The sequence below is a fragment of the Cornus florida genome, unplaced genomic scaffold (genome assembly GCF_030987335.1).
Source record: "Cornus florida cultivar Cherokee Brave unplaced genomic scaffold, ASM3098733v1 CherokeeBrave_3.0.0_Hap2_Chr11, whole genome shotgun sequence".
In the NCBI taxonomy this organism is placed as follows: domain Eukaryota; kingdom Viridiplantae; phylum Streptophyta; class Magnoliopsida; order Cornales; family Cornaceae; genus Cornus; species Cornus florida.
The window spans coordinates 103,460,814-103,473,956 of record NW_026775581.1 but is presented as its reverse complement, the minus strand read 5'-3'; the positions used below and the strand labels follow the sequence as shown (position 1 = coordinate 103,473,956).

Below are 13,143 nucleotides of genomic sequence, written 5' to 3'. Positions count from 1 at the left end.
TTACTATTTATATATCATGCATTGATTGCCATCACATACATATACATAAATATTTCTTGTAATTACATGGACACTATCAATTTCATAGTGTATCGAAATATAATACATTGAATTCACGAATTGTATAAAACATAAATATTTCAGAAACGTCAGGAACATATGTCAATTAATCCAAACAGGAATTTGCTATACCAGGGCATATAAATCCCAACAAGTGGTGCCGGCGGTGTTGTTGTGGGGACGGTGATGATGGTGCCATCGGCGGGGATGGCAAGAATGGTAGAGGAGTTGGGTTCGATTGCGTTGCGAATGGGTTCACGATGGCGATCGCGATGGAGACGGATATGAATATCTATATATATGTGTGTCTGTCTGTTTTCTTTTCTTGCATGAATAATTGAACATTTTTTTTTGTGATTGAGGTGTAAATTAGATATGATTGATGCAAATATTGCAGGAATCAATTTAGATATTGAGAGCAATTGAGAGGTATGATATTGAGCCGACGTTGCCGACGAAGACGCAAACTCGTCGATGATGCCTTCGATTCCCACTGAAGGTTTGGAGATTTGAGGCCAATATTTCCTTTTTGCTTTCATCATTGTGTGTTTCTTATGGGGTGAACACATTTTTTTAATTTTTTTTTATTTATCAGAAAGCAGATGGGGAAGAAGAACTATATATATATATATATATATATATATTTATTTATTTATTTGTATTGACGATAAATAATATATTGATAAGGGTGTGTTTGGGTGTCGAGTTTTTGGGTGTAAGGGTCGCATAAAGGGCATTAGTGTATTTTTCATGCTCATAAGGGCATTATAGTCTTTAAAATTATAGTGTGCATCATTTGACCCTCACATGGTCACTTTTACGGCGAGATCTGACCGGGGTTTGGCCTGAGTGGGCTATCTGCAAATTGCATAGTGTAGGGGTTAGTTGCAACTTTAATAACTCGGAGATTAATTACTTATTCGTTAATAATTCAGGTTGTTATTTATTTATTTATTTTTTTTGACGAATCACGAGAAAATAACAACAAATAAAAATAGAAGGGGTGCCCCGAAACTTATATTGCACTTTTTTAATAAGTAGCGTCAGTAATGATTCTTGTAAGGGCTTGAAGCTATCGATTTATTAGTGTAACATGAAACGTCTTAAAAAAAAATAAAAACTGCCATCTATATATTTATATAGGGAGCAGACCAATGAAGAAAAGGGCAGGAAAATTCTTTAATGGTCCAACTTTTGGAACTGAAAGACAATTAAGTCCTAAAAAAAATTTCCTGGACAAATAAGTTTTATTTCCGAATCAGGTCAAGATTATCTTTTTTTTTTTTTTCCAACATTACCCTTACTTTTGCTGACTTTCCTCTTTTTTGGGGTCTCTCCTATCTCTTCTCTGAGAAGCTCCGGCCAGTATGGAAGGTACGATCTGGTGGTGGATTGGCTCCTCTAAAAGGTGATTCAACGAGGTCTCCAGACTTAACAGACTTATGTTTTATGATTAATGATATTCCTCCATCTTACCAACAACATTAATAAGGTATGTATGTAAATTTGTTAGCAGGAGGGGCTAAAGGTATTGGGTTAAGTGCAAAAAATTCCGTGATATAGGGTAATGATACTTAAGATCTGACCTTTTAACACCCAGATAATGTTGTATCACCGCCACACCTTCTTACTTTCCACAATTTACTATCTTTATGTATGACATCAGTATTAAGAACTAATCAAACAAAGTGAATCTTGAGGCTTAATTCAGTAAAATTAAGTGAATCTAGTAAGAATAGACTATTTCGACAATTACCACGTAGTTTCTGATCCAGTATCTTAGTCTCTAATAAATAATAATTGTGAAATCTATTGTCACATGCTCTATCTCATAACCTAACCTAATATGTTTATTTGACCATTCCTCTCAGCATCCTAGCTATTTTATTTCCAATGTGCTTTAGCAGTTTAATATACCCTCTTTTGTGTCCCCGAATTCATGCATGTTTTCAAAATTACCAGAATGGATGCTCATCTAATTAGATAATCTTTGCTAGATGCTTTATCTATCTTATAGTATTAGGGAGTATTTGTTTAAGGAATACTGTGATGTTGCACCTGATTTTTGTTTTGGCCTAGGCCACATCGTAACTCGAGGATTTCATCCCGTTTTTCGCTTGAGGGTCTTGGACCTTGTTAGAATTCTTTTATAAATGTTTAGGGCTTAAAATGGAATAATTTTAGAGTAATCAATTGGCTGCAATTTGCTTTTGTCTGGGAAAAAGTAAATAAAATAAAATTGGATGCCATTGGTTAATTAATACTGTACTATTTTAGTAGGATAAGATTCCAATTGTGATTTTAAATTGTCATCGTTTACAGAGATAGCTAATGGACTGCTGATTGTCCTTTTGCTGCATCGATCTTCACTAGCTAATGTACGTAGTTTGTTATACCTAATTACATGATTCCCCATGTTCTGTTTTCATGTTTGAAATGTCCTTAAGCTAGCTGGCCTTCCATGCTCCCACTTTTTTCTTTTATTTATTTATTTATTTTTACCTTTGAGGAAAAACTTACACACACTATTGTCCATCTTTTACATTGAAGCATTTGGTGGTGCGTTAATTTGCTCCCTCTTATGGTTTGCTTAGTTTGTAGAGTTACAACACTTGCTCTAATATACTCTAACCATTTACTGATGAATAATAATAATATTATTATTAATAATAAAAAATTAACATGAATAAATATAACATTCTCTTAATCTTTTTATATATTTAAATGATACTTGCTATGTTTAGTAGAACTGAATCAGTGCCATCAACATAATGTTTAAAACAAAAAAAAAACATTTACCTCTATTTGGCATCAAATTGAGTCATATGATATCACAGTAGGGTCTCTGTAATGACTACATATATATATATTTCGTGTTCTATATTATGTATATAATATATCTAAACATACACATAATATATATATATATATATATATATATATATATATTATGTGTATGTTTAGATATATTATATACATAATATAGAACACGAAACCCACCGACTCGAAGCGTGAACCACGAGAAAATAGCAACAAAGAAAAATACAAGGGGTGCACCGGAGCTTGTATTGCACTTTTTTAATAAGTAAGGCTTGAAGCTATCGATTTATTAGGGTAACATGAAACGTCTTAAAAAATGTTTGTATATATTTATACCGGGAGCAGACCAATGAATCAAAGGGACCTTGATTCATTATTTCATCAGTGGGTATACTATGATAATACCCAACTTTGATTTTTTTTTTTTTTTCTTCTGTTACTTTTGTCATTTTTTTGGGTTAGATAACTTGAAGATATTAATAGGTTGGTAGTTTCGTGATTCGCCCGTGATTCGCCCATTCCTGCCACCCACGCAAGAAATTGACTATAAATATAGTTCAGTTTGGTGGAGAAAGTAATTAGAGACTTGCCAATCACAATTTGATGAGAGACACTCCTTTTGTCTTATATTAGTAGTCTATTATTTTATTTTTACATATCTCAAATTAGTTGTTCTTTTTAAAAAGTCAAAGCATCTTTCTTTTATATTTCTATCATTATTTTTTATTTTTAAAAAATTCCAAGCTTTGTAATTATATATATTTAAATTAGAAAGGACAATTTAATAATTTTAATACATTAATTGCATGTTCCCTTAAAAACTCCAATTTATATAAATGGACCTTTATTATAGGACAGAGGTAGTACCATACTTTAGTAGGTTTGATAAACGTATAAGTTTTATACTTGCGACATCGTTTTGATGCACACAGGACAGGGGATCTGTCCGTCTCGATCCTATAAATAAATACTAGCCCGTCTTCTTACAAATCCAAATATATGCCGATACATGCATATACATATATACAGTAGTTATGATCCCTAGCTCTCTAAATCAATAAATCACCTCACACACCATCGATCCCTCACACATACATACTAAAGAAGAAATTGATTAGACAATAATATGGATATGGCAGTGAAAGTTGATCCGTTTTTGGTAGAGCTGAGGAGGAAGGAAGTAGTGGCAGCTGTGCTGCCAATGCTAGAGCATTGGCTGCCACAGTCCAATCTGGACTTGCTTTTGCCTCCACTCGATGTTGGTGTGTTCTTCTGTTACAAGAAAGCAGAGGATGACAACTTGTTCAGCTTTACTTACATGGTCAGTGTCCTTAAGAAAGCCATGGCTCAAGCTTTGGTGACCTACTATGCATTTGCCGGGGAGGTTGTGCAGAACAGCTTGGGCGAGCCTGAAGTCATCTGCAACAATCGTGGGGTGGATTTCATCGAAGCTTATGCGGACGTAGAGCTCCAACAACTCAACTTTCACAATCCCGATGAGTGCATAGAAGGCAAGCTGGTCCCTAAGAAGAAGCAAGGAGTGCTCTCTGTCCAGGTCAGTGAGATCTATATATCATGGCATGCATGTTAATTTAGCTCTCCATGTCTAATTCTAATCATTTGGCAAGCTAAAGATTTAAGTTTTCATTTGATCAAGATAACTTATTAACACAAGTGACTTAGTGATATCTATTCTAAAAAGTGAAATTCGATCTAAGTCTTCTTACAAACATTGTGGAAGTTATTTGCCAATATATATACATACATATATATATAACTATGGTTGTTTGTGCGCAAGTGAAGAGGAGTGAGGATTCCAGTTTTCGATTGTGGACACTGCCATGCCTTTTGTGGTGGGATCAACCCAATCGGTAATTTCCTTGCCTTAAGTAAAGTTGTCATAGTACAATTAACCCTCTCGATTTGAAATCAGAAAAATATGTGAGGGTGAGGCTTTTGTTTGAATTGGTGCATGGGAAATGGTGTAAAGTGACGGAAAAAGAAAAACAAAAGAAATGGTGGAAAGTGTAAGGAATCCAATAGCTAGCCATGCATGGATCCTTAAAATAATCCAACGTTTGTTTGTTAGGTTTCCAATCATAGAAAATCTAGCTAGTACTCTAATTTTCACCAATAATATATATCATTTCCATCATTTTCATACATAAAATTAAATCCAAGATAAGAAAGGTTTGCACTATTTCCATTCTTGAAAAAAGAAGCTGGTTGAACCAAGCTTCAGCACACCTACCGACCCCATAAAATAATGCTTCCTATTATTATTTTAATTGTCATTTTCTTTTTAATCAATTGGATTATTGTTGGCTGAATTGCATTTTACACTAACATGGATTTATATATATATATATATTGACAGGTTACCGAACTCAAATGTGGAGGTTTGGTAGTAGGGTGCACGTTTGATCATCAAGTGGCCGATGCCTACTCGGCCAACATGTTTCTTGTGTCATGGGCCGAGATGGCTAGGTCCAAACCGGTACTCTCTCTACTCCCATCATTCCGCCGGTCTCTGCTCAACCCTAGGCATCCTGGCCACTACGATCCCTCCCTTGACAACATGTACATGCCCATCTCGGCCATGCCACCACCAAAACAAAAAAACCCCGATGATGATCACCTGATAAGCCGAATATATTACATCGAGGCCAATCAGCTCAGTCACCTTCAATCATTGGCGAGTGCTAGCGGAGAAAGAAGGACTAAGCTCGAGGCTTTCAGTGCCTTTGTGTGGAAAGTGGTTGCAGCCAGTACTGAACATGGTAGCAACAAGAATTGCAGGATAGGCATTGTGGTGGATGGGAGGGCTCAGCTGAGCGGAGGAGACAGTGGCGAAAAGGCGGTGATGATGTCTGCTTACTTCGGGAACGTGTTGTCCATCCCCTGTGACGAAAAGAGGATCACTGAGCTGGAGGAGAGGCCGCTGAGCTGGGTGGCAAATGCAGTACATGAGTGCTTGCAGGCTGCTAGGACAAAGGAACACTTTTTGGGGCTCATAGACTGGGTGGAGGCTCATCGTCCGGAGCCTGCTATGACAAAGATATACAGTGCCAGCGAGGATGGGGGGCCGGCAGTGGTGGTTTCGTCGGGGCAGAGGTTTCCGGTGTCAGAGGTGGATTTCGGGTGGGGGAAGCCTGTGTTCGGGTCGTACCATTTCCCGTGGGGCGGGGAGACCGGGTACGTGATGCCCATGCCAAGTCCGGTAGGGAATGGAGACTGGGTTGTGTACATGCACATGTTGGGAGGGCAACTGGAGCTGATTGAGACACAGGCGGCTTATTTGTTCAGGCCCTTGACAAGTGATTATCTTAATAAACATGTTTATTTAAAGTGAGAATAATTTTAATTTTCTATATGTAATTTTGTTTATATGTTAGAATAATGGCTCAATTTGGCAACAACGGTTCTCACCAAACTTCTTTTTGACTAATGCAAGGCTGCATTTGGTTTCCTGCACTAAATTTGTCCACAAAGATTAGACACTGACTAGACTAATTCTTGAATCCAATTTGGACACTACAAGGTTTACCTTGCCTATAAATAAAGAACAAATGCAAGGGGGAAGATCACAACAAAAAACACCACACACCAATAAGAAGAGTTGTGTGGAGAGCACAGAGAAGAAGTAGAGCAAGTGAGAGATAAGAAGGAAAGAAAAGGAGAGAAATATAGTGTGTATATTTTCCAGAGAGTGATTGAGCAAGAAAACACACTGTATTTTTCAGGAATTAGAGAGAGATACACGGTGTATGCGTATGTAGGATCTGCTAATCCACATCTTGTAATTACTCAATAGATATAGTGAATTTATGATGCGCGCCGTGGATATAGGAACAAATCAACATGCGCCGTGGATATAGCACCAACCAACAAGATCCCTCCAATTGTCTGGTTTGATGTAAAACCCTGCTGCATGTTGATCAAATTCCGACAGAATGCTATTGTATTGACATTTGAAGAAAATGTGGTCCACAGATTCACCTCCTGCAAGACATAAGTAACAGGCATTTGTTTACTGCTTCGATCTTTAGCATTGGTTTGGTATCCAGAGTTGCCAATCTGGCCTTAAGAGCCAGCCATGCTCTATAACCATGATTGGGTATAGGGTACTTAAACCAAATAAGATTTTCCCAAGCAAAGACCAGAGAGGGGGGGAGAGAAAGACTCCACAGTAAGCTTATGAGAGTATTCATTTGTTGAGCTGGGGAGCCATTGAATTTGATCATTATCATTTGATGGAAGGGGAATCCAATGAAGCTATGAAGTAAATTTCTGAGAATGAAATAAAGGTATATGTTGAAGAGTGCTTGGAATGTCCCACTGATTATTGAAAATTAGGCTATCAACTTTGATTTGGGAGTCCAGTTGGAGAATTTCCAAATCAGTAAGCCCAAGCTAATTTGCAATAGGTCCATTTGGTAACCAGCAGTCTATCCACATGCTTGTGGAGTCCCTAACTCCAACTCTATGTCCAACAAGACCCCTAGCCATATCTTGTCACGCCCCAAATTTTCTAATAAAATGCTTTGATACCATTTTGTCATAACCCGAAAATTTTAATAAAATTCTCAATTCATTCAAATCAAAATACATCAAAATACATCCAGGATCATAAAAAAAATGCCCTCATTGAAACAAAATCAATTTCCTCAAATATACATAAAATTCTCCAAATAAATAAATAAATCCTGCAACGCCGACTCTTTCATCTAAGCCCGAATCTAGCAATCCCCGTTTGTCTTCGATACCTGAAACTAGAGGGTGGTGAGACATAAAGTCCCAGTAGGAAAAACCATAACAAGAATTTCATGGAGGTTTAACAAAACAGCTTCACAAAGTATACATATTCATGTAAGTATATAAACAAAATACATATGCATTTAAGTAAAACATTTAATAAAAACTATTGAAGCAAAACCACTCCAAGCCAATCAAGGTATAGAAAACCCTACACTGAAAAAGAATTTTTCCTCATTGGATCATCAAAGCCTTAAACCTCCGGCCTCCTCTGTAACTCTCGGACCTCCCTCTGTAACTCTCTCTATCTTCTATCGGATCACTCTGTCCCTCTAATTTTTCTATCTCTACATCTTTCTAAGGTCACAAAGTTGATACAAATATATAAATGAAATTTGTACCAACATATCATCACACATAGCTTGCTCACCACACAATCAAAATATCAAATATCAATAAAATCATTACAAGCGGACCCCGCCACCTAAACTTCGTTTCCCATCTAGGCTGACCTTTCTCTTTTCATTTAATGCAAATTACCTTACAAACTGCATCAGCCCCAGAAACAAAAAAGAAAGCCAGGTGAATAGATAGCTTTGCCTAAAATTTCCATTAGTGGGTCCCACTTAAAATCATTACAATTTCCTTTCTCATTTCCCACTCTTTCAACAGCCACCCATTTGTTTCTCTCCTCAGCAACAAAACATAAATACACACACACACACATATATATAATAGATAATTACAATTGCAATAAAATCAAATCCATTCCCAATAAAAATCTCAATAGGGTAAATCTCCAATTTAAAATTAGATTATAAATCTTAAAAACTAAAAATTATAAAATTTAAAATCTTAAAAATCCGAGTTGTCACATTCTCCACCATTTAAAAAGAATTTCATCCCTGAAATTCGAATCCAACAGTCTTTTCATACCTAAAAACACCAATAACCACAAAACCAAATCCACAAATTCTTACCCAAGGCGATGCGAGATACCGTGATATGTAGGACGTTGTGGTAGCTGCTAGTGCTAGTCACTCACCCACACACTCCGTAACCGTTGTGGTAGCTAGTCGATTCGTCACCCACCCACTAAAAAAATAATAACAAACCCGGGCTACCTGCCCAATCACACTAACCAACCATCCCAGTAACTGCCAGTGAACACTATCCGCCCACACACACCGACTACAAGTGGTAGCTGACCAGTACTACACACTCACCCACTCACACCCGTCTACATCATCACTACACCCACACTTCCGACTGGGTACAGGCTCTGATACCATTTTGTCACGCCCCAAGTTTTCTAATAAAATACTTTGATACCATTTTGTCACGACCCGGAAGTTCCAATAAAATCCTCAATTCATTCAAATCAAAATACATCAAAATACACCCAGGATCATAAAAAAGAAATGCCCTTATTGATATAAAATCAATTTCCTCAAATATACACAAAATTCTCCAAATAAATAAATAAATCCTGTAACGCCGACTCTTCCACCTAAGCCCGAATCTAGCAATCCCCGTTTATCTTCTGTACCTGAAACTGGAAGGTGGTGAGACAAAAAGTCCCGATAGGAAAAACCATAACAAGAATTTCATGAAGGTTTAACAAAATAGCTTCACAAAATATACATATTCATGTGAGTATATAAATAAAATACATATGCATTTAAGGTAAAACATTTAATAAAAACCATTGAAGCAAAACCACTCCAAGCCATTCAAGGTATAGAGAACCTGTAATACCCCTAATTTAACAAGGATATTTCTGGAATTTATTTAATTATTTAAATTGTGTTTTTATTTATTTAGTTGTGAATTTGTTGATTACGTGTGACTTTATTTGTTTTTATTTATTTCGTGGTGGTTTGTGAATTAATTAAATTAGTTTTTATTTATTTAGTGGTGGTTTGTGAATTAATTAATTAGTTATTAAATTGTATTTTATTTTTTTTCTATTTTTCGTTAATTGAACTTAGGGTTTTGTTTTATTTTTCTTTAGCCGACTTAGTTGCCTGTCTAGTATTAGGACTAGAATTAGGGTAACCTTAATCCTATAAATATATACATTAAGGTTTACCTAGGGTTTTAGAACTTAAACACGTCGGTGGAGGCAGAGAGAGAGAACAGAGGAAGGCTTACAGCAGTCGGAGTTCGCCGGAGAATTTAGGAAGCAACGGTGCAAGGTTTCAAACTGAGACCTAAAGGCAAGTTCTAATCTTCACTCCTTCCCGTTGCCTCATGTTCTTTGCATGTCTAACACAACTCCAGGGAACTGTTAAGGATTAAAATTAAACTGGATTTCTTGTACCTCTGTTGTTTTAAAACTGTTTGTAGTTGAAACGTGTGTATTGTTTGTTTTAATTTCTTCCTTGTGTAACCTCTGTTTAATTCGTATAAACTGATGAGTAATGATTTTAATTAGTTCTATAACATGTTGGGAAGCACTAGAATTAATTTAGGTTGCAAGTTTGATATGTTACAACAGTTGATGCTCCGGAATGCTTAAACTGCTCGTATTAAACTTTTGATGCAAAATTCATGTTTTAATTAATTTTAGTAACTGAACAATGAATTTAGTGGATTCTGGTATAAGTTGGAACCTAATTTAAACACTTAGGAACCCTAGGTATGAAGGTCAGTTCATCAGAAACTCACCGGAATTCAAAATGATGAAGAACAGAGAGAGAGACGGCTTACTGTTTTAAAGAGCAGGCTCTTCCGGACGAAGAACAGGCTTTACTTTTAAGTAGAGCCGGCTCTAGGGGTCTTGGAGCAGGCTCTACTTTTAAGTAGAGCTGGCTCCAAGATGGGAAGAGCAGGCTTTTCTTTTGGTGGAGCAGGCTCTTCCCTCAGGTGTGCATTTTTTAATCTTTCTGCGACTGTGTGGGCTACAGAACTTGGATTTTGGGATTTTCAGTTTCTGTTGGAAGCTATACTGAGGTGTTTAGAGGTGGTCTAAGCTTGATTAAAATCCTTGAGAGAAGATTTATGCAAAATAAAACAACTTTGTTTTAATGCGTCAGTGGACAATGCTTAATTAATCAGTTTACTGGGTTTTTGTTATGAAAGGATGCAGAATTGCTTAACACTTAGAATAGCAATTCTTAGCAATAAAATTCTCAATTAAACCTATCTCAATGTTATAAAATAAGCTTGTGGATTTAAATGGTTTAGTATGCTTATTTGGGCCTAAGTTGGTTTACAGTTTGGATGGGAGGAACTGCAAGATGTTTAAGCTTTGGTATTAAAATTCTTAGTGATGATTTGCAGTTAGTCATGTTCCAGAATTACTAAAAATAAACCTGTGAACATTTATATTCTATTATGGTTGATTAGAATTAATTGGTTTACATGTATAAACTGTAATATCAATTAGTGGACCTTATAGAGTAGTATAGATTAAGCTTGTTAATTGACAATTATTTTATCATGCTTAATATGGAACAATTGATATTTGTACTTAGTGTTTTATTGTTAATTGTGGAATGTATGGATTGGTTGATAGTTATATTTTTATTTATTCTATTAACTGCCGGATGGATTGGATTGTATGCATTGGTATGGGACGGTGACATACTAGGTTTGGATTTGGCTCAAAAATTGCTATATCCTACCTATACGGAATAAGGGAATGGATTAAAAATAAATCCTACTTATATTTAGGCTAAGTCAAAGAAGCTGCATAAGCTGAATGACTAGCTGGAGTACTGGTTATCTATGTTAAGTCTGTGCAGTTGAATAAGCTGAACGACTTACTAGATTTATTATGGATTGTTATGAACGGATTTTAAATATATGTTTATGGTACCACGAGAGGAGCTTGAGTCTCAGACTCATTGGTTAGGGTGCGTATATGCAGTGGATGCGTAGCTGGCTATAGTAGATTGAGGTGTACCCTGTTAGGTCTAGGTACTCATGCCCACCTTTGGGTGCGTTTTCGCATGTTGCATTCTATTCAGGTTGAGACCTCTACTGTAGTCCAATGAATGTCCCTTAGTATGGATATATATATATATACACACGAGTTATATAGTTATTGTTGAGTTGGTTAGAGTGTATATGCGTATCGAGTCTCTGCTTGGATTGTAGTAGGTTAGAACTTGTTCGTGGGCCTGACTCACTCCTATTTTTCCAGGTGTACGTCAGTTCCAGGCTTGAGCTTGTTCGTGCTGGGCAGAGAAGATCTTCCATTCTACCGACGATGTAGGACTTCTTTCCAGATATTTGATTTGGATTTTATCTTCAGTTTACTTTCATTCAGTTTGGTTTTTAGGGGTCCATTGGAGATGGATTCCCAAGTTGTTAACTTATGGAGGTTTTGGATTATTGGGATTTAAGTATATTTAATATTAAAGGTTTTTATATTTAGTTTTCTTCCAGCTTAAACTTTATTTATCAAATTCATTTTGTCATCTGTGTTCGTATTACATATTAATTGTTGGATATTTCCCTCGGCTTTGAGCTTGGGCCTGATCAACCCGTGTCTCGGATCCGAGGGGTATCACAAAACCCTACACTGAAAAAGAATTTTTCCTCACTGGATCATTAAAGCCTCAAACCTCTGGCCTCCTCTGTAACTCTCGGACCTACCTCTGCAACTCTCTCTATCTTTTATAGGCTCACTCTGTCTCTCTAATTTTTCTATCTCTACATCTTTCCAAGGTCACAAAGCTGATACAAATATATAAAGGAAATTTGCACCAACACATCATCACACACAGCTTGTTCACCACACAATCAAAATATCAAATATCAATAAAATCATTACAAGTGGACCCTGCCACCTACTCTTCCTTTCCCATCTAGGCTAACCTTTCTCATATATATATATAATATATATATAATATAATATAATTACAATAAAATCAAATCAAATCCATTCCCAATAAACATCTCAATAAGGTAAATCTCTAATTTAAAATTAGATTATCAATCTTAAAAACTAAAAATTATAAAATTTAAAATCTAAAAAATCCGAGTTGTCACATATCTCTCAACTTGAGTAGCCTTTTCCAAAATCCTGAACTGGTGGATGAAGCTTTGACAGTTAGAATGGTTTTAGCCTTAATGAGATACTTGAAAGTCCAAGCCACCCAAAGACTATCCTTCCTAAAGCATAGTCTCCGTATGTATTTGAGGCTTGACACCCTATTAGTGAGTTCTAGGCAAAGAAAACCAAGACACTCACAAAATTTTGGCCTACAAATAGCAATCCAAGCCACCTTAGCACCTGTTTTCTTAAGGTCAGTCCCAAACTAGAAAAAACTTCTCAAAGTTTGGTTGATTTGGTCAATGACTTTCATGGGAAGAATAAAGGCTTGTGTCCAATAGGCCTGAATTGACTAGAGAATAGACTTGATCAGTATTGCTCTTACTGCATGTGAGAGAAATTTGGAAGTCCAATTACTAATTCTGGCTGTGATTCTGTGGATTAAGGTTTAGCAGTCAATGGCATTGATAGCTGAAGAGGACAGTCGCAATCCCAAGTATGTG

The 13,143-nt window shown here is 36.3% G+C and overlaps 1 protein-coding gene across 9 annotated transcripts; it reads left to right on the top strand.

Annotated features, from left to right (window-relative positions):
- Window positions 1-219: 219 nt before the first annotated feature.
- On the top strand, window positions 220-6,350 carry LOC132283962 (coniferyl alcohol acyltransferase-like). 9 transcript variants are annotated; one of them, XM_059786020.1, is made up of 5 exons: window positions 220-559; window positions 1,417-1,468; window positions 2,383-2,438; window positions 4,020-4,435; window positions 5,258-6,350. In XM_059786020.1, the coding sequence occupies exons 4-5, from the start codon at window positions 4,082-4,084 to the stop codon at window positions 6,230-6,232; spliced, it is 1,329 nt and encodes a 442-aa protein (XP_059642003.1). In that variant the 5' UTR covers window positions 220-559; window positions 1,417-1,468; window positions 2,383-2,438; window positions 4,020-4,081; the 3' UTR covers window positions 6,233-6,350. The 9 variants fall into 9 exon arrangements, with proteins under 9 accessions (XP_059642003.1, XP_059641999.1, XP_059642001.1 ...); XM_059786016.1 differs by adding an exon at window positions 1,577-1,624 and having other exon boundaries at window positions 2,383-4,435; XM_059786018.1 differs by having other exon boundaries at window positions 220-362; window positions 458-559; window positions 1,417-4,435.
- Window positions 6,351-13,143: the final 6,793 nt, after the last annotated feature.

What these genes read in the sequence shown, in the direction of transcription:
- LOC132283962 (XM_059786018.1), top strand. Translation starts at nt 4,007, where the DNA reads ATGGATATGGCAGTGAAAGTTGATCCGTTTTTGGTAGAGCTGAGGAGG. An exon ending in AAGGAGTGCTCTCTGTCCAG is followed by an intron (nt 4,436 to 5,257) that starts GTCAGTGAGATC and finishes ATATATTGACAG; the next exon opens with GTTACCGAACTCAAATGTGG.